Source organism: Centrocercus urophasianus, unplaced genomic scaffold, assembly GCF_019232065.1.
Source record: "Centrocercus urophasianus isolate 14NV4802_14NV808 unplaced genomic scaffold, USGS_Curo_1.0 seq_29, whole genome shotgun sequence".
Lineage (NCBI taxonomy): Eukaryota > Metazoa > Chordata > Aves > Galliformes > Phasianidae > Centrocercus > Centrocercus urophasianus.
In genome coordinates, this window is record NW_024884855.1 from 11,255,838 (window position 1) to 11,276,676 (window position 20,839).

General features: G+C 47.3%; 1 protein-coding gene across 2 annotated transcripts in view; it reads left to right on the top strand.

Moving 5' to 3' along the window:
- The window catches only part of ADAP1 (ArfGAP with dual PH domains 1), a 40,638-nt gene that overhangs the window by 5,486 nt on the left and 14,313 nt on the right, over positions 1 to 20,839 (top strand). For both annotated transcript variants that reach the window (XR_006170437.1, XM_042828117.1), the window contains exons 2-4: positions 1,072 to 1,202; positions 2,192 to 2,283; positions 6,359 to 6,441. Coding sequence is in view for 1 of the 2 variants with exons in the window: in XM_042828117.1 (XP_042684051.1) it covers positions 1,072 to 1,202; positions 2,192 to 2,283; positions 6,359 to 6,441 (306 nt within the window). In the remaining variant the exon portion in view is untranslated. The remainder of the gene's footprint in view (positions 1 to 1,071; positions 1,203 to 2,191; positions 2,284 to 6,358; positions 6,442 to 20,839) is intronic.

Consider the following 20,839-nt stretch of genomic DNA (forward strand, 5'->3'; position numbering starts at 1 on the left):
CCACCCCGTCCCAGCCCTCATTTAAGGGTTGGCAGTGGAGGTGAGGGTATCTCACTGGGGAGCCCTGCATGCCTGAGCTCTTCCAGAGGTAGGCAAATTTTCTTCCTTTGTTTCTGCATCCAGAGCTGCTGCTTTTGGGCTTGTCCTCATTTGCTGCAACCAAAGACTTTGTCACCCTATTATTTTTGCTATCCTTTCCATCCCATTATAGAATTACACTAATAAATTATTTTACCAGTGATGTTTCGGAAAGACTTCGCTTGGCATTTAAGCTGGTTTGGGGGTATTCACTACTTAGCAGTTTCTTGGAGGGTGCTAACTCAGCTCCTGGGGCTTTCTGACCTGCTGACAGGCACTGCTGGGTGCGCCCTGCCTGTCCTGCAGTCTGTCTGTATGCTGGGCACTGCCTTGTGGCAGCAGCAGCTCTCTGAGGAGGAATGTGGAGATGAGGGATGGGTGTTCGAAGTGCTTTGTGTGAGATGTCAGCTCAGGGCTGCATGCGGAGCGTGGCTCTGCTAGGAGAAATCACAGAGCTGCTACTGCAGCCTTTTACCATTGCAGCAAGGGATGGGGCCTGGCCTGGCCTGGCAGCCCTTTCTGCATTCTCTGTGCTGTGTTCCCACTGTAAAACAAAGAGAACAACCTCCCAGAATAAGAACAACCAAGGCAGGGAAGCAGCACAGGGGTTTCCCTGAGCTGCTTGTTTTAATGGGGCAGTTCCTGCTCTGCACAGTGCTTGCTGGGTGGGCTCAGCTGGTGAAGGCTGGGCGTTCTGCTCTTCGTGTGAGTGAGGACTGACTTCTGGGGGAGTCTTGTGTGTATATTCTCTGTGTATTGAGTTTCTGTGAATAAGAGTTGCTGCTGGGATTGGAGGCCTGCTAACAGTCATACCAATTATACTGATAACTAGTATAAACTAATGCATATCTTGTGTGCCTTTCTGATGCCTTTCCTATGATGGAACTTGGACCCAGTGACTCCAGACCTCCTCTGCTGTCCTGTCCACCTCTCCTTCCTGTGCTGAATTTGATTGACCAGCCAAGTACTGTCTCCTCTCCATTTTAATTTCAGATCCAGACTGGGCATCTCATAGCCTAGGGATTTTCATCTGTTTGAACTGTTCGGGAATCCATCGCAATATTCCACAAGTCAGCAAGGTGAAGTCGGTCCGTCTGGATGACTGGGATGATGCTCAAGTGGAGGTATGTGCATCTCAGGCTTGAAATGCCAGCGAGCTTGTGTCATTGCATTTCACATCACTGCTCTTAACGCCACCTCACCAGCAAAGCAGTAAAACTGAGTCCTGTCCAAAGAAGGTATGGCAAACATGATCCCAGAAGGCATTTCTAAATGGAAGTCTGTGATGTCGTACTTATGAAATCTGATTGAAAAATGGAATAACTATTTCATAAAAGGGATGGGAGTATTTCCTCCACCCCTATAAATGAGCGTGGACTGTGTAGAAATTATTGATCCTAAATGAACTGTCTTCTGTTTCTCCTGTTACGTCCACTCTCTCCTGCCATCCCTGCCCAGCTCGGCTGTTTCTGGCTTTCTTCCACTGAGCTCTGAAGGCTTTTAAACTCAGTGTCATGAAGAACTGTACCCTTGCAATGTAAATCCTCTCTATTTATGCAACCGAACAGATTTTGGTGATGTTGCTAAGGCAAACCAACCAGGACACCTGTGTACTTTGCCTGTTCTTATCTTTAAGGGCACAGAGAATGATTCCAGTTATTGATTTTTACGTTTTGTTTTGTAGATTTGAGGTTTTTCAGAGAGCCGCAGCTCACAGTCATGTGTTCTATGAGAAAAATAGGCCTTTGTGTTGCTTGGGCTTTTCCTTCCCTGATTATTTTGCTTTCTGTTTGAGTCAACTGAATATATAAACTCAAGGACCGCAAAAACATGAAAATAGTGGGGAAAAAAACCTTGGAAATAAAGAAAAATACAGGCTCACCTGTAGTTCTGGTTGTACAGTTGACAAAACGCATTGAGCACGGCCTGCCCGGAAGAGGATGTTTCTCTTAGACTCATAAATTTTATTTAATTAAAGTCACTTTATAAATAGGGAAAGATGTGGCCCCATCCCAATTAGTTCAGTACTCTAAGGAAGCAAAGGAGGACAAGGAAAATAAACCCCAGATTAACATTTCTTAATTCTTTCTCTTTATTCTCTTCTCTTTTACAGTTTATGGCCTCAAATGGGAACAACGTAGCAAAAGCAAAATACGAATCGAAAATGCCACCGTTTTATTACAAGCCAACATTTCTTGACTGTCAGTAAGTAAAGAGCTTTGCTGGTAAACAGCTTTCACTTGTTTGTGCAGCTGCAGCCTCTGTCGTATTTTAGTTTTAGCGTGATGTGTTCTTTTCGGGGATTGCATTCGTAGGAAGCCCTGAAAATCTGTGTTCTTCTGAGCGTGTGTGCTAGAATTTATTCCACGCAAGGGATCTTATTTAATAAGTCCTGTTGAGATGATGTGGAGAAGTCAATAGCTTGTCTGTTCCCCAGACTCTTTCGAGTTCCTAAAGCTACAGAAATGCCGATTTCCACCCATTGATTTCTGCCTTTTCGAATAGCCCTTCTGAACCAAAATGTAACTTGCTTTCCTGAAATAGGAGGGGCTGATTATTATTTCTAAGTGTCAGAATGGTGGATTTTTTCCTTCTTCTTCTGCCTTTTCCCTTGGAGTCACGCATCTCTTCTATGGAGACAAGGGAAGAGCTGCTGTATCCTGTATGCTGTAGTTGAGCCTCCCTTGTTAGCTGGAGCAGGCCTTGCAGAGTGAGGCAGCTGAGCAGACAGGACGTGCTGCACAGAGCAGGGAGAGGATGGATGTTGTTTGTTCCATGGGATCATTTTCTAGGGCCCAATCCCACAGTGCACCAATGGGGTTTTGTGTGCTTTTGTGTTAGCAAGCAGGTGAGCTGTAGCTCCGAGACCCCCTGATAGTGCTGCTTGAGCTGGGTGTCACCAGGGGAAGGTTTTGTTCAGCTGTGCTGTGGCAGTGCCCAGTCTGTGTGTCAGGCTCTGAGATGCATTCAGCCATTGTAAGAGGTGCACTGAATGGAAATGGTGGAAGCACTGGTAGGACTCCCTCTGGGAGATGTTGGCTTTGGGTAGAAAGGCTCTGCTGTGTTTTCCCGGTCCAAAATCCCCCTGAAGATGAGCTGAAGGGATCCTGAGCACCTTTCACATCCTCAAAGTGACTTTGTATTCTTATTCCTGTATTTGTCTTCCTGCAGCATGCAGAAAGCCTTTTTTTGGAAGAGACAGGACACCTGTCATCTCTGTGAAGTATCTCAGTGGTGCATCCCTTCCCCAGGCTGGAAAGGCCCAGGCGTGAGCAGTGCTGCCTGGCCTGGCAGTAAAAAAACCATTTCTTTGTGCACCACGGGCAGATCTCAGTTTTGATCTAAAATGGCTCCTGGCAGCAGTTTCCACAGCTTTTACGACTGCAGGAACGATTTGAGCATCGGCCAAACCGGTGTGTGCTGTGGAGTGATGTGCTCTGAGTGCTGATCTTGCCAGGGTTGTTTTTCTCAAGGAAAAAAAAGGCTTGAATCTCTTACCTCTCCTACTGCTCGAGCACCTGTGCTTTGTGGGACAGAGCCCAAGGAGAAGCTGCCAGGAATCTTGCAGTCTCCGCAGTGTGCAGCGTTCATCCCAGGGAGGAGTTGATGCACGTCCAGCTCTACATGGCAGCTCTGTTGTTTATTTTCTTACTTCATTTTGGAGGAAAACTAGCTTCAATGACAGTGGCTTTTCCCCCTTTTTTGCAAGGATGGGGCTTTGGCTTTGGTTTTTCCAACTGGTGATGGAAAAACGATACCTCAGAGAGAGCAGATGGAGGAGGTGGAGGGGACTGTCCATTCTACTGCTCCATTCAACAAACTGCTGCTGGAAATACAGTCTTTCCTTAATTATTTTTTTCCTTTGCTCGCAGTTTCTTACCGTGTTAATTACAAAGACCTTTCTGTTCTAATTGCCAAAAAAATGACACCTCCCTGTAAGCAGCAGCCTGCCAGACTTTAGGTGGGCTGCTTAAAGCTTTTGGACTTGATCCCGAAAGCTCTGCATCTCTGTAGTTCGGGAACAGTGCAGTTATATTTTTCTAAGAAACACAAACTGTGTGTTTGCTGTATATCCCAACGCCAGAAATACCAAATCCCTGCAGGCAGGTGCTGCAGTCACTTGAGTGATAGAGCTGTTGAAATCAAAGAGGGCTTGGGTTGCAGGGCCTTGTATTGGGCATGTGATGTCTGCCCTGGGTTATTTATTACACCTTCACCTCAAGAAAAATACACTTGAACAGAAGCAGAGAATTCTGTCAGCAGCACATCTAAAAGTCCCCTGAAGGCGTACTTAAAAATGAAACGGGGATCAGATCTGAAGTCTACTGGAAACAACGTGGAGACTGTATGAGGGACCTGAGGCTTGGCCCTGCCCTCTGGTTGCCTTCAGATCCTGTAGATACCAGGACGAATTCCTGTGCCTGTTTAGATTCATACAAGCAGTGCCAGTGATGCTGGGATTTAGCTCCAGGCTCAACAGCAGCTTTTTATGGCAGGATTGCCTGTGTAGCAAGGATGATCAAGTGCTTACTCAAGCTCTCTGTTGCCCATAAGGAAGATGCTGGACTCCTTGCTGTCCTCTTTGGGTCTTTGTTTTGGTTTCTTTTGCTGGTTCTGCTTTCTATGAATAACAACTGGAGCAGAGGCTGCAGCCACTGATCTTGCACTGAATCGTCCTTATTGTGGACAGCTCTCAATGTGTGTTGATCTTCTGGGGGGAAATTGTAGCTGAGAGATCCTGTGTTTGTGATGACACAGAACAGAGGAAGAGTGTTTGAAAGTTGTGTGGGTTGGGAATGTGGCATGGCTGGGGTCTTGTCTACCCTAGGACTCACCATTGGGACCTCCTGTGGTCTGGCTTGAGTGCTGGAGAGGTTATCAAGGGATTTTTGCAGCTTCTGAGGGCACCCATTTGGACTAGCTGCCTTGTGGCTGATCAGTCTGTGCTCTCCTGCACAGCAGCTGTGGAGAGGCTGAACCACTGTCATTGACAGCATTTTGGGAAATAAGTCATTGCAGAACAGGGTTCCCTAAGGCGTGAGACCAGCAGGGTGTATCTGTTGTAGTATTTGCATGATAGAGCAAGAGCGTTTTCCCATTGCTGCATGTGAAATTTATTTAAACATTCACATTGGAAGGCTTTGGAACAGATGCAGCTCCTGCTGATCCACTGAAGTCAGCTGGAACTGAGGGTGGTGTGAATTCTCTTCCTTGTCGTTAAATTCCTGATGGTCTGATGGTTGAAAAGGTCCAAGTTTGGCTATGGTGATAACAAGCTGTCTGCAGCAGTGGGTTGGAGAATGGAGAGAACAGTCAGAAATCTAAGTACTGGTGTTGATTCTGTGATCAAATTTCTGGAGGTTCCTTGATGAGTGGCAGAAGTATAGAAACAGGCAATTAAATGCTGCTGTTGGCGTCATCAGTCTTCTACTCTTAGAGCCTAACGTGGTGTAGATGGTGGATCCAGAAAGAGCCTTCTGCTCAGCCCACAAATCTCAGTGCACAGCTCTGCAAAACCAACCTGAGCCCCATGTGAGGATCTGAAGATGGGCTGTACTCAACCCAGGGTGTAGCACAGGGTGACAGCAGAAGAGGGATGCCCCAGCAGCCAGCCACGTGCTCCTGGTCTTCTCAAGGCTTCGTGTTTTTTCCCACCTTTGTTCTTTCCAGGACTCTGGCTGTGGCTGCGGTGTGACCATTCCATGTCCTCTTGTGAGGAAGAGACCACCTATGGCTTCCTACTGTTGCTTGTTTGGGAGGTCCATAACACCTTACAATGAGCTCCATGTCTCTTGAGTCACCTCTCACCTATGGGCCATCGTGTGCGTGCATCACACAAAGTGTACCACGTTTCTGTTCTCATACCAACAGCTTTAGCACAAAGATCTTTTTTTCTTTTTCCTCTTGTTTGTAGTTTTGTTCTTTTCCTTCTTCATTCAGTGATGCCTTTTACTAAAGAATCCAGTCTGAGGGGCTTGGTTAGAATTGTTTGTACGGTGAGGGAATTTTGTGCAGAGGCGGCCTGGGTGGGTGGCAATGGGCTGTTGTGTTAAATCTGTAGATTTTCTTTAGTACAGTTCCAGTAAAATAAGATGTGCAGGGAAACGATTTGTTGTCCAGCAGAACATGGGAGAAGCTCTTGAATCTGGAGTGTGCTTTTTAACATTTGGAAGACTTTTAAATCCCAGTTGTATTTTGATTGCAGAATTATTGGTTATGGATTCTTCCTTAGTTTATCTTGGACCATGTCTACTTCTCTGTGTATTATGTTTTTTTCCAGACTGCTGCGGGAACAGTGGATCAGAGCCAAATATGAAAGGAAAGAATTCATTCACAGTGAGAAGCAGGAGCCTTATTCTGCAGGTAGCCAAAGAAACTTTGGGCAGATCAGTGTTTTGATGTCCATTGCCATTCCTTTCCCTTGTTTGTGTTTGTATTTACTTCATATGGATTTTTTCTCATATGTTGCTAACAAAGTCTGATCTTTAGTGAAGGATTAATCCTGGTGTTCTCTGTGTTTGGTTAGAAATATTGGAAATGTTGATGCTGGATGGGAGAAAAACGATTATTAGGAGTCTCTCTATTGACTTCAATTGGCTTTTCATCCACTCTCAGGTTTGTTCCTGATAGCAGGAGGTGTAAGTGTGAGTTAAAATGGAGATAAGAGCGTTTGTCTTATCAAGGTTTCTTGTGCTTTGGAAAGATGAGGTGGGATTAATGGCGCAGTGTGGGTAATGGTCTATAAGTGCTAAGTCAAGGGGATGAGATGCTTTCATTAAAGAAGGGCAGAATTTGAGGAGGCTCAGGGTTTGAACAGGCTTGTTGTGCTGCTGCACCAGCATGAGAACGAGCATTAACGTGCCTGAAATCAACTGGACGCTGTTTTGCTATATGCAAATGGACTTTAATTTATTCTGCATATTAAGTAGTTGACACCAGCTATGTGCATGGATGACTCTTGGATAATTTCATTAACAAGGACCATGTTCCAGATGAAAGGTTAAAATACTATTTTCATGCTGCTTCTCAGGACTGATAATAAGCAGGTAACTCCAGCAGTTGGCTGCTATTAAGGCTGCAATTAAAATCTGATCTCATACAGACTCTGTTTATGCATAGAGGCTTTCTGCTCTGCTGTTTTGTATGTATGCAACCTGCACATTGTGTGCTATCTGTATTCGTGTACAGTACGCTGCACATTTTTATTCTAGGTTTTCAAAGCAATCTTCTGGAGTTGGACATGTAGTATTGACAGTAAGTAATTGATTTCTTAGATTTGGAACACATCTGCTGACACGTGTACGATGTTCACCCAGGAGTAACGATGCAATTTTGTACCGTGCAACTTTTAGCTGTGAAAGCCTGGATTCAGCTGGAGCTTCTTCAGGCAGATGCCCCATTTTATGCACACAGAGCGAGGTGTGCCTTCCTCTGCTGTCTGGGCAGAAGGGCAGTGGTTCTGAGAAATACTACAGGAGAGCTCAAACAGAAGCAGTAGGGTTTTCTCCCCTCTTTGAAGTTCAGCCACTGTTAAATGCTGGCTGTAGAAGAAAACGTAGCAAATCACTTTAAATGAACAGAGCTTGGAGGAAAAGGGGGAAGGGAAGGCAGACTGGTAGGTATTTGTAGATTGAGTACTGATGTTTTTAGTTAGTTACTATTTTCTCTGAGAATTGTATCATCATTAAATCCAGCACAGGAGCAGTGTAAGAGACCTGTGCAACACTGACCAGGACGTGATTTGTTCATTCTTCTGGATGGGAAATTCCAAGGGGGGCATTTGGCTGCTCCCTGGGGTGACCAGGTTTGTGTCACAACATAACAGTGAGGAGGTGGGGACCAAGCTTTCAGTGCCAGCTCTTCTCTTCTACTTCACCATAACAGCTCCAAAGCATGGGTGCATTCCTATGCCAAACTTTGCTCCTTCTTTTGGGTGATGTGGCATAGCTCAGCTGGGGCACTGCTTTCAGTTCTTTGGCTGTTAGGTTGGGATCAGCTGTTTTTCATGGCTATGGCTTGTGATGTTTGTGGTGTTGGGCCATCAGTTTGCCCATTCGGTGTAAAGCAGTGCCACCAAAGAACTGGTCTGAACTGTGCCATCCATAAATGCTCCAAGACAGACTGCAGTCTGGCACCTAAAGGAGCAGCTCAGCCATATCACATGTGCTGGCTCTGTCCATACCACTGCTGGCGGGGTCATTTCAGTTTGGCAGCCACAGCAGCAGTTTGGAGGATGCACTCTGTGTGGGGCAATCCTTGTGTGCCTGCTGGGAGCTGCGGAGCATCTGGGCCACTCTTTTCCATTTGTGACCTCCTGAACTGCATGGGGATGTGCTGGAATGGGACAGTAAGGCTGCTCTCCTGCTCACCCCACACCCCGAGTTTGAGTTTCATTTAAGTGTATTTCTTTTTATTTCCAGTGCTGCCTTAGACCATTTTTTCTCACCATTCTGAATTCCCTGAAGGAGTGTTAGATTACCAATTTCTAAGCATGAAACATTTTGTTGTTAATAGAGACGTCAGTATCCATTTTCTGGTGTTTGCTGGAAGATTTAATTCCATTTTCCCATCCCAAGGGCAATTTTGCTTTCTGACACTTGCTCAACAATTGCATAAAAATAAGAAAATGCTGTTTGTGAGCAGTTCTGAGTAACATCCTTTTCCTGGCAGCCTGATGAAGCCCTGGTCAGAACTTCAGTGTCTTGCTTGCAGAAGATCCTTTGGGGAGAGACTACCTGGAGCCTGTAGATGCCAAGCGGAAGCTATTGCAGCCGAACTGACACACCTGGGAGAACTGAGTCCCAGGATGAGAGTGTCAGATGTGCAGCTCAGGACTAAGAGATCGTGTAGGGCAGCCTGCCAGGAGGACGCAGCAAACTCACTAGCTGCTGGTGAGGGATATGAGTGAGAGACTGAGCAGTGTGTGATGCAGAGGCAGTGCTTGGCCCTTACACAGCTGCCCCCAGGTGCTTGCACAGCCCCTGAACCAACAGGAAATTGCCCTGTGTGATGGGAGGCGATGCAAGGCAGCGCAGCTGGAGCTGGGAAGCAGAAAGACACCTTGCTCATACAGAAATCCCTGCGATGGGCAGAGCTGTGTTCAAGCAAGCTCTCAATCCTCACCCCAGAGAAGAGCCATGGCTGCAAACCCATGGCCCTGCTCCAGATGTCGGCTCTCAGGGATGTGCTGCCATACCTGCAGTCACAGCCGCTCTCCCTCAGTCCAAGATTTCAGTGCAAATTCCTCTAAAGGAATTGTTACAGTTCCTCACTCCATAGGAAGCCTATGGGCATGAGCACGTGCGCTGCTTGCAGCTGCAGCCTCCAGCTCCTCTACCATGGCTTAGTTTTTCGATCTCTGATGGTTTCATTCCTCCTGATGAGGTGTTGTTAATGAGTGTGCTAGCACCATTGATTTTAGTGCGAGGAGTTGGTGTGAGTTCAGGTAGTGCAGGAAGATTAGTAAAGCAGTGATTAAATGCTTTGGTGGTCCACTATCGATTCTTAGGTATGTCCTCTTATATGTTTGAGTTCTTAATTCTGCTCTCCTATTAGGGCTAAATAATTTGATTGTCCTGGCCAGGCGTTATGAGGCAAAGCATTATTTACACACCAGGAATCACAATTAACGCAGTGTTGTTTTCCTCATGATGCTGATGCATTTGTTGTACAGCAAGACAGAGTAAAACTGATTTGGAGACCTTCACATTAGTGTGTTTGAGGATGATTTTATCCTTTCTGATAAATGAACTGTCTCAATTCCCGTCAGTCTCCAGCTAATTGTCCCCTCTCCAGGAGTTTAATGAGGCACAGGCACTGACATCTCATAGAAACAAAGGGTGCTATTAGTTGCTCTGAGGTTGGATTTGGTACTCCAGGTAGTTAAAAGGTTTGGATGTCTTCCTCTGCCACTGATTGGCAGCAGTTATAGCAACACCTTCTGAATGTCTTGGTGAAAGTTGCTTCATTTGAGTGCTTTTGATTGCTCTTCATCAGATGGGTTTATTTTAAGGGAAGGTATGGAGGAAGCAAAACTGAACAGTGGCTTTAGGTTTGGGCATTATGATATTATATATTGGTAGAAGTACAGCTGATAGAATGCAGCTCAGGCCATAGACAGGAGAATGGGATGTGTGTGTGGCCAAGAGGAAGCAAAAGGGAGCCCTTGGATCCTGCAAACCTGGCTTTGGCTTCCGATGGATCATCTGTCTCATTTACCAGCAGGATGCCAAGAGCACCCAGCTTTGGATCTTTGCTTTAACAAATGAAACAGGAGCACTGCTTTATACTTGCTGTTAAATCTCAACTCCTGTCAGGAAAAATGCCCCAACTTTACAGTTAGGTTCAGGAAAGCACTTATCCCCAGGCTGAGCATGGCCAGTACAGCCAGATGGAGTTGATGGGTATCTTCAGCAATGGCCAGTCTGAAGGGAGTTGACACCTTTTTCTTGGAAACATTGGTCGTGTCTTTCTGTAATGTGGCATCAATTTGGGTAAGTCCTGGATGTTCGTGGAAACCATGCGGGTCAAGTGCAGCGTTCCTCTGGCCTGCACTTGTTTCCAGCAGGGATGCCCTTAGTGCTGTCCTCTTCCCAAGTTTGTTGTGAATCTCTGTTCTGTCGAGATGGAGATGCTCTGAGAACCAGGTGAACATCATGGATACAAGGAGCAACGGCAGATTGGGCTGTGTCTTAACGACAGTAGTGGCCAAAGCCATATGAAGAATCGTTGGACCAAATACTTGAAAACATTTGCACTTAAGCAAAGGCAGGATCGTGTTGTTTGGGGGAGAAAGAGCCTGACTCGCTGGTCTTCTTAAAGAGTCCAAGCACAGGAGAGCAATGGCTCACCAGTGAGCTGCAAATTTACAAGATGTGTGTACTGCTAAGAGATTATTTATGCCACGTATTGTTATTTAATAAGGTCATTGAGGTAGTTCAGTGGTGATTTACGGGCTCAGATGGGAATGTAGTTGCTTTCCAGCACAGTGTGAACAGATGGCAGGCATGGGGTGAACTTTGTGCAAGCAACAGCTTCATCGAGTGCAGCTTTCTGCAACTTTGCTGCAAATGCTGCTCCATGTATTTCTTGTAAATAGGCCACTGAGTCCTATTGCTGTTAATTTTGCAGATAGTCAATAACAGGAGCAGATTCACAGATAAAAAATGCTGCTACCAAACCTGTATGCCACTCTGATTGCATCCTGCTAGGACTGGTGAAAGGCAGTTCTCCCTTACTCACAGCAGATGCTGTTGCATATCTTTCGTGTTGAGACATTTGTTTTCCATTTGGGATGGGAATGCATTGTTTGCAGTGAGGAAGGATGTAAATACTAGCAAGCATCGTTGCTTTTGTTCTTTTGTCATGGGAGGCTGGAGCTCCTCAGTTGGTGCAAATTGTTATAGGTCCCATAAAAACAGACTGACACCAGCTGAAGATGGAAGGCAGAAAAGACCTTGGTTGGTTGGTAGGTGTATATCTGAAGGTGGTGGCCTACTGCCCAGCAGGGTGTGAGGCAATATAGTGTTACTGCAGCTTCACATAGCTTTGGCCTCAGCTGCTCTATGTTCCATGCATTTATGGCATGGAGTAGATCTCATTGTCCTTATTCAGGGCTGAGAAGGGTGAGCTCTGGTTTTACCTGGGTGGCTACAGACAGTGCCATTTGAGGGTGTCTGTGCACCTCACTGTGTTCTCTGGACACTCCGAGGACTGCTTTGCTTATGTGTTATTTTCTATTTGTCTGCAAATATGATAGCAAAGTAAATTACGAGACATAAAAGAACGCCCTAAAATAGTAGAATCTGTTAATGTGCACTTTCTATTCCATGTGGCTCTTGCATAACTTGGGAAGCAATCTGAATTAATTTTCCCCCAGCATTTGCACAGTTGGAAGGTGCTCTGACTGCAAAGAGAAAATGCACAGAACGTGAATATGTTCCTTCTCACTGTGAGAAAGACACCCTTGTTAGCTCAGCCTGACCTGTGATGTAATGCAGTTTATTTCGGGCCTGATCAGACAAAGCAGCGAGCGGTGTTGCAGCTTAAAGCCAATGATTTTAAATGACAAACCTCATCCCTGCTGTCACTTCCTCGTTTCAGCTACAAGCCAGCAGTGCCATGGTGACACTGCGCTCCAGCATTCCTCTCAGCCTCAGGAGCAATCAGAGCAAGGAAATAAAGATCACTGGAGATGCCGTGTGTTAAGACACCGGTGCACACAAGTCCTGAAGGAGAAGGTAGTGCAGGGGCTGAAGTGCTGTGTGAGCCATGCCCAGCCCCTTGGTTTGGCATGCGTGGTGGGACCTGACAGTGCAGGCAGAGGTGGGCTGAGCAGGGCTGCGTCCTGAGAGCTGTGGTTCTTTGTGAGATAAGGAGCAGAGAGAAGGGAGCAGAAGGAAGGCGGCAGGGTTCCAGCTGGTCGTGACTGCAACTAGAAAGGAAAGGTGGTCGGGGGTTTCCTCGTGGAATGCCTTTTGTCTTTGTTTTGTCATCAGTGGTTCTTGCAGGAAATGGCCAAGTTCTGTAATTCACAACCTCAAAATGCAGTCAGTAAATTAGTGGGCTTCTCATTTGCCCACCTTTCGTTTATGAGCTGGGTGGAAGATGCCCAAAAGGTCTCAAATCCATGTGAATGATGCAAACTTATAAGCAGTCTTTAAAGCCAATCCTTACTGCGTGTCTGTGAAGAGAACAGAGCCATGCAAATTCAGAGCTTTTCTCCTGTCTTCTGTTTTTATGTTGGCACGTTTTCCTTAATGCCAGCGACTTGAGGCTCTTGATTTACATTATATATAGAGAGAAATTTAGGAAAAGCCTGATTATAATGGGCTCTTCTGCCATTTTTTTGCAGTTGAATTTCTGAAGATACAACTTAGCTCCATCTGTAGTCTCCATCCAAAGACCCAAGTGTGTCAGGAGCTTCTGGGAAGGCAAATCTTTGTTTAACCTCAGTGCATGCAGGACAGATTGGCCAGCAGAGCTGTCAGAAAGCTTTAGCGAGCCTCGATCTTAGCCCTTGGATAGGAATTTTCAGTACAAAGAAACCAGTTAATTTATTTCTCCTGACCAGCCTCCAAGTGGAGCCGCTGCTTTGTTCAGGCTGGTTTTTAATGTCACCGTTATCTGATGTTACTCACAAAATGGATAAAACTCTCTTCTCGTGCTTGAAAGGCTTAAGAATTAGAGCTCAGCTTTGAGCTCAGCTCCAGCACATTCCACTCTTGTCCTTCTTTGATGAATCCTGTGTTCAGGCTGAGGCTTGGCTGCAGTGCAGCAGGAAGGTGAGCTGCGCTCAGTGGTCTGCAGAGCATCCATCCCAGCCCAGTGCTTTTGGTGCTTCTGGCTTTCCTCTGCCATCCCTGTGAGCTTGTCCTTTATGGACTTGGAGACTGAGATACAAAGAGGTCTGCTGCTGAAGAGCAGCACGAGTGAGGGCAGCATGGTGTTTTGTGGAGCCTTATGCAGACTTCTGTGTGATCTGAGATTTGGACAGAGGAGAAGAGATGCTTTGTGATAGGAAGACGTGATGGTGCAGTGTGTGCTGATGCACACATCATGACTGCACCACTACTACTTTCTGTTAAATCATGGTTTCCAGTAAATCTCCAGCAGCTGCTTCCACTATTGGGCTCTTACTGGATTCCAGCAAAATCTTATTACAAATCTCTGTTCTGATCTTGCCATTGTCCGTAAGATCTTGGCTGCTCAGTCCCTGACTGATAGAAAGTAGAAAACGTGCCTGGAGCAGTGGGGAGATGCTGGAGGGAAAGCGGTGTGACAAAGCCCCTGCAAAGGCAGTGCAATTGTTTTGCAGATGATGCCACTGGTTGCATTTCGAGGGCAAGCATTACGCGTGGATTTCGACCTGGTGCAGAGGTGCAGAAAGTGCTCTTGCTCAAGCAAGATTATAATCAAAGAATGTTCAGCAGAAACGAGTATGTGGGTGACTGTACTGGAACTGCAAAACCTGAATGTCTGCCAACACAATGCAGCTACTTCAGAGCTTTACTTTTTTTTTTCTTTTTTTTTTTTTTCTTCAAGTTGAATATCAAGGTTACCAGAGTCTGGTGTGCCCTTGTCAGGAGTGGGTTAAAGCAGAAGCATCCCTCCAGCAAGCAGCCTTGTGAAGCCTCCTCATGCAGCCAGAGGCACAGAGAGCTTCTGTTCTCTGGCATGACATCAGCTGCGGGTGGCTGGAAGGTGACATGCTGGGAGCCAGGCTCCACAGGCACTGGCCTTGGGAGCACTCTCCTGAGCCCTGGAGATTGCTGCTGGACACGGCACCGAGCACGCAGTGCCTGTTCAGAGCCCACGTGCTCTTCCTTGGCCATGCCTGGACTGCTGGACAGGCTGGTCGTGCACAAAAAATGGTGAAGGAAAGAGGAATGCTGGTGAGTGAGCTTGGTCAGCATCTTTCCTGCTGGCCCGGCTGCCACCAGAGCTGGTGGTGGCACTCTGTGATTTCTGTGTTTGTTTTTTTTGGAGCCCAGATCAGGTGTTTTGTGATTTGGGAGAAAAGCATGCTATTTTTAAGCATCTTTCCCCAGCAGGACTGAAAGTGTTGGCATCTCTGCTGCTTGGTGCTTTGGGGATGGGGAGCACCCAGCGATGGGGATGTTGTGGGGGAGGCAGAAGACACCGCATCTCGTGCTGTGTCCTGGCCACAACAGCATCTGCATCACCGCTGGCCAATGTTCAGTCCCCTTTATATTCCTTCCTGGTTTAATCCTGCATTTAACATTACACAGCACCTGCTCCAGGATTGAGGGAAATGCTGTCATTGCCTCCAATCAAACGGTAGCTGCTTGTCCTTCCTCTGCATGCTGTACCACTGCTCTGTTTGGGCAGCAGAATTTGGCAGTGTGGCACAGGGCAGGTCACCTCGCCTGCCACCTTCTCTGTGCAGAGCACACGCTGCCCGGCTGGGCTCACAGGGGAAGCATCCATCAGAAAAACATCCCCAAGGTAAAGCAGCACTGCGTATGGTTTCCAGCCAGACATCAGCAGCGGGTCCAGCCGGGGCAGCGTGTGGAGCTGGGGCTGTTGGAGAGCCCTCTGCACAGCCCTGGCTCCGGGAGCAGCTGCTTTACAATACAAATGGCTTAAACATCAAACACGGACCGTGCTGCAGCGCAGACAAGGCGCATCAAAGAGCTGTTTAGCAAGCCAGACTGAGGAGAAGGATGCGATCACAGCACGGCTGTCGTCTTTTTGTTCCTGGTGACAGGGATGTGCCTGCGCTGCGGGTCCCGGTGCCAGGCAGGCTGTGTTTTGGCAGGGCTGTGCAATGTCATGTGCCCAGAGACTGACTCAGCCTTTTGCTGCTGTCTGTCGGTGCTGCTAAGTGCTGATTCTCACACAGGGCAGCCCCTCTAAAAATGCGATGCCATCTAACGAAGGCTCCATTAAAATCAAAGGAGGGTGCTGTGCCGTGTCCCTGCATTGCTGAAATGAAAGCATGCGGTGCCAACAGCACACAACAACAGAAAAAGCTGCAAATGCAAAAGCTTTTCTTTTACAAATGCCTTTGGTGCATTTTGACTTTTTTCTGCTGTTCTGTCTGGGCTGTGGTTAAAGGCTGGGAACTGCTCTGTGCTCTCCAGGAACTCTGAGTGCTGCATTGACCCAGTGCTGGGGTGGGGGAAATCAGCATTCCTGTTACAAATAGCTGATGTTACAAAAAGAGCAAGGAGTGCAGAGCAACGTGCTGCTGGCTTCAGCTTTCCTGAAAGCACATAGGCAGCCAGAGCAGCAGGTGAGGAGGTGTAGGTCTGAGTGGGAGAGCTGGAGTTGGCCCAGTGGGGCGCTGGCACTGCTGGCTGCAGGGCATGCGGCTCTGCCAGCTGAGGCTGCGTGCTCACAGCTACCTGGGGCTCCAGCTGTAATGTTAACAGCTGGTTCTGTCAGGCTGCCTTCAACACAGCTTCCATCCAAGCTTCTATAATTAGCCCCGCAGCAGCTTTCTTGCAATGGGAGGAACATAGGGAAGCAGAATGGTACAGGTTGCAAACCTTACTCCAAGCGCACAGGGCTGGCTGATAAAATTTTAAGTAGTTGTGGTTTGGTCTTTTTTTTCTCTTTTTTTTTTTTTTTTTTCTCTGAGTGCTTTGTACAAATAGCTGGGTTAGGGTTTGTTCTTTTCCCCCTCAAAAAAGAATGAGTAAGAGGTGCTCTTTCATTTTGCATCATCCCCGACAGAAAGATTTACGTCTGTCAACTGAACTCAAAGATGTTTCATTTGTGGTCAGCTTGGCATCAGGTTTATGTGCTGGGTTAGCAGCAGTCATGGGATTGCTGCTTGTTGGGGGCTGAAGGCATCGCTGTGTTTTGGGATGGGGAGTTCCAGGGGGTTGCTGTGCCTCTGGGCTCTCAGGCTGCCTGGTGAGCTGTGGGATCATGGGGTGTATGAAACACCATTACTGATGTCAGCCCTCAGTAGCTTTCCCTGTCTGGGATGGTATTGAAATACTGTGTTTTGGTGTTGCTCAGACTGCCTGCTCTTGTGACCTTGGGTTTCTATAGTCAGTAAATTAATCTATTTTAAATGGAGTAGAGCTAAAGAGAAAAATCAGACCGGTTCTCCACACTTTTGACGATAAACTTTCGGAGAAAGAATGGGGGAGGCAGCCCTTTCTGTTTCTGGAGGTTTCTGGAGGCAGTTCTTGGTGTCCTGATCCCCGCAGTGCTTTCGTAGCGCAGTGCCCTGAGGCCAGAAGGCTGCTGCAGCATCTTGGGTAATGGAGGGGTGGGGATGGGGAGGAAGTAAGCTATAACTCAGTGCATGGAAAGCACTGGTTTCATGGCAGCTCATCCGAGCTTAATTGAATTGCTATTAAAGATCCGTTCTGTGTTGGAGACCTGTGCAGGGCCAGGCAATTTTGTCTCTCACCAGATAAAGAGCGTTTTTCCGGAGTGATGTCATGTCTTTTTCTGGAGTTTGCCTGGGATGTTGTTGCTGAGCCTTAAATCAAACTCAGCTGAGAAGTGTGAGCACTTCTTACTGCCTTTCTGCTCAGCCCATCTCCATCGCAGGTTTTGTAATTTTGTGCTCCAAAAATAAAATGCTGTGAATTCTGTAATGCTGTGGAAGGATGGAGGTTTGGCATCTGGTGCTGCATGATGAAGCAGGTCAGCATGCTATGAGTGGGCATGAGCTTATCAGACCTTCAGCAGAGAGCTGCTCAGCAGCTGGCTGTGCTGCAGTAATGGTAGTGTAAAGAAGGAGGAGCAGAGAGTTGAGGTGTGCGTTGTGTTTTCTCCCTGTAGCAAGCTTGTCTGAGTTTTCCCCTTGAAACCTTGGATGCAGCAGAGAATTTTCCACGTTCTGCTCTCTCTTGGATGCAGAATAGGACTGGAAGGTGCCTCCCTGGCTCTCCCAATGGGACTGTTTCTAAAGATGTTGCTGCAGTCAGGGTGGGTGCACAGCAGCTGCGTGGATGATCCTGGTTTGTTTCCATCGCCAGCTCTGTGAGAGCAGCAGTGGTGTGGCACAGTGCTAACAACAGCATATCCCCAAAATGTCTGAAAGGCAAGAGAGGTGCACAGCAGGGTGTGAATTTCAACCTTATGCGCATTGCAGAGACTGGAAGGAGGAATTACAGCATAATGATGGCAGTAGGAATCTTGATCAATGATTTATTCAGGCCAGGATTGAGCCCAGATTTATGTAATTACAGGAGGTCGTACAGTGGGACCACCCTGCTATGGGGCTGAGGGGCAATAGGTTCAGTAAAGCCAACGTAAAGTAAAGCCAGGCTGTGGCTGTGCTGCTGATGCACCTCCCCCCCGTCCCACAGTGCTGGGAGCATCCAAACCAGGGCTTTCTGGGGCTGGGATTGCAATAAATCCTAAATTAAAAATTCTCCCTTCCCTGCATAAAGCAATAGCCCTGACTGTAAATGTGTCAAACACTCAATAATAGATGATCAGGAGCCATTAGCACTGCAGCAGATGTGCTCACAGCCATTTGGATTTCTCTTCAAAGCAAACAAAGAGGAACGCTGGGTGTGTGAGAGGATGGGCTTCCCTGATTTATGGTCGTGTGGCAGCACTGCCTATATGGGGGGAATGCTTCAGAGCAGGATGCCCTGGAGAGAGAATCCTGAACTGCTTTGAAGTCAGTGATGAAGTTCTCTGCTGGCTTCAGCAAAGCTCTGGTCAGCAGTTAAGTTCCTCTCATCCTTGCTTGGGTTGATCGATGGGAGCTGCCACCCATGCTGAGGTTTTATTTGCTGGTATGGGAAATAGAAAATCCATCCAAAACTGTTCAGGGCTTGGAATGTATTTTGGCTTTTCCCACGGCCTGAGGGAAGCCCGGGCCTTCAGGTGCTGCCCGGGGCTCTGCAGTCATTTGGAGCCTCAGCCTCAGCAGTGCGCAGCTCAGCACAGCCCGTCCGTGGCGCACGCTGAGGGAGGGAATGCTGCCCATCTCCATCGGTCCTGTGTGGGGCTCTGGGCATTTATGGGCAGTCCTCGTGCCTCAGCTTCCTTCTTGCTGGTGCATCCTTTTGTGCAGCTTTTGTGCGCTTCGTTGCTCAGTGACTGCAGGGAGGGCTTGCTGGGCTGCTCACGTCCTGCCCTGATCCCTGGTTTGGGATTTTGTGCTAGAACTCCAGCTTGCAGCAAAGTAATGCTGCTGTTGTAGGGATGCTGCCATGACTTGGCGCTGCGTGCCTGTCCTTAAATGTCTTCTTTCCCAGCTTCTCTGTAAATCAGACCTCAGATGTATTCAGTGCTGGTAAAAGGGATGAACATCGCACTGCCAACCTCTCAGCTTTCAACTGCCTTTTTGTAATAGCAGGCTGGATTCACGAGATGAAAACGTGAAGGTTATTTACCTGTAACTGCTGTTCTCTGAGCAGCCAGCAGCTCCCAGGTGGCCGTGCAGGAATGCCACTCAAGGAGGAAGCATTTGATTTCCAAGTAAAATTAGATTCCACGTCCAATTCTCAGTAACGCGAGCACAAGGCTTCCAGTAAAGACTTGCTCTGTAGCAGAGGGTTTTAACCTCTCAATGCAGATACAATCTAATTGCACTGCAGCAGCTAACTATGGCCTTATCTTCAATAGGTAAACGCTTGCTCCATAATTAAGTTACCAAGGAAGCTGTACTGTATCGATGATCAGTTATGAAATAAACTGATAATCTGATAAAAGGGAGGATGTAGTCTCTACAGTGCAAACCGAACCTGTTCTGCCTACACTGGTCAGGTAAAGACTTGAGGATTTTACACCTCATTGTATTTCCCTACTGTTCATTCCTCCATAGCATTTTCAGGGAGGGGAGCTCTGGCTGGTAGAGCAGCTTTAGCAGGAATCGCTGTATCCAGAGGAAGTTGTTTTCTGGCCAGTATCCTTTGCACCTCCGTCCCCACCTGCATTCATCCCAACGTTGGCACCCTGCTGTCCCCACCTGTCTCGGTTTGGTCGCTCTCACCCAGGCAAGGTGTGATGGGATCCCATCCAAGATACCTTCAGGGAGCATTAAAGGCTGTATGAACATCTTTGTCACCTGAGAGCTACTCCGTAGGGAACGATAGCATGTGATTAAAGAAACTGGTTAAAAACAGCTTAGGAAGCTGGATTAGGTTTATAATCTCTTATTATGGTTCCCTTTAGCTGACAGCTCGGTGAAAGAAGGGGGTCTGGATTACACTGGGAAACATTGGAATTGACAGGAGTGTTTTCTGACTGTTAGGCTTAGTGGTGTCATGAATGATTTTAATCAGATTTAAATAGTGGCAAACATCACAAGCTTAATGGATTTCAGCTTTATTATTGGGGCTTTGCTTAGAAGCAATTTGAATTTTCAGCTGTGTGCCAGCAATGCAAGTGTGTTCACAGTGACATTAAAAGGGACTGGAAACCCAGGGCTGACCTTGCATGTAAATACAGCACACCCATGGATGGGGACAGACTGTCTTTTTTCCATCAATCTCAGGACCAGGATGCACTGTTCAGCTCAGCCCCACGGGTTTTTTCTGCAGAGCCAATGTGTTTGGCTCTATTTCACACAGCGTATGGGTTGTCCCAGGGATGATGTACAATGTTCTCTATCCCTTATTTTAGGGGGAGTGGGATTCTCTCCCTGACCATCCCATTGTAAGGCTTTGTGCTGGCTGTGCTGCCCAGAGCCAGGCAGGCTTTGTGAGGTTTGATCAGAGGCAGAGCAGTTGCTGAGGGCTGTGCTACCCTATTTCTGCACTGCTTTGGTAGTGGATCCCCACCTGTTTCTCTGCTCGTCATTTTTACATTGTGGGAGAAGTCACCTTGCAAGAGCTCAGCATGGAAGAGGGTTTTGTAAGGATGTGTTTGTTGGGAGGATTGGTAATGGGAGACAACCTTGTGTGTTGGGCACTTGTGGTTTGACTCCTAAAGCTGTCAGGGGTGGGAATCATCACAGATCGTCTCAGCTGTCTGGTGCTGCCAGTCCTCAGCAGCACGAAGGGGAGACGTTGGCATTTTTGAGGTTCCCCCAAGCAGCAGCACGTGGCATCGCTCCCTTTGTCGCCGTCCTTGCTCACTGTGTGCCACCCAAAACCACCGACCTGTGGTTTCAGGTAGTTGGACGTTAATAGTGATGTGTTCCCCTGGAAGGCCAGCCAGAGGTCTGTGTTATCTCAATCATCTCCTAAATCCCGGCTTTGTGTGTGATGTAGCCATTCAAGAGCTAATTGCCTTTGATTAAGTCAATCACTTGCAGAGTGAGTGGGTTAATTGGGTATTGTGGAAGCAATCAATCTAATCAGCTGCTTGCATC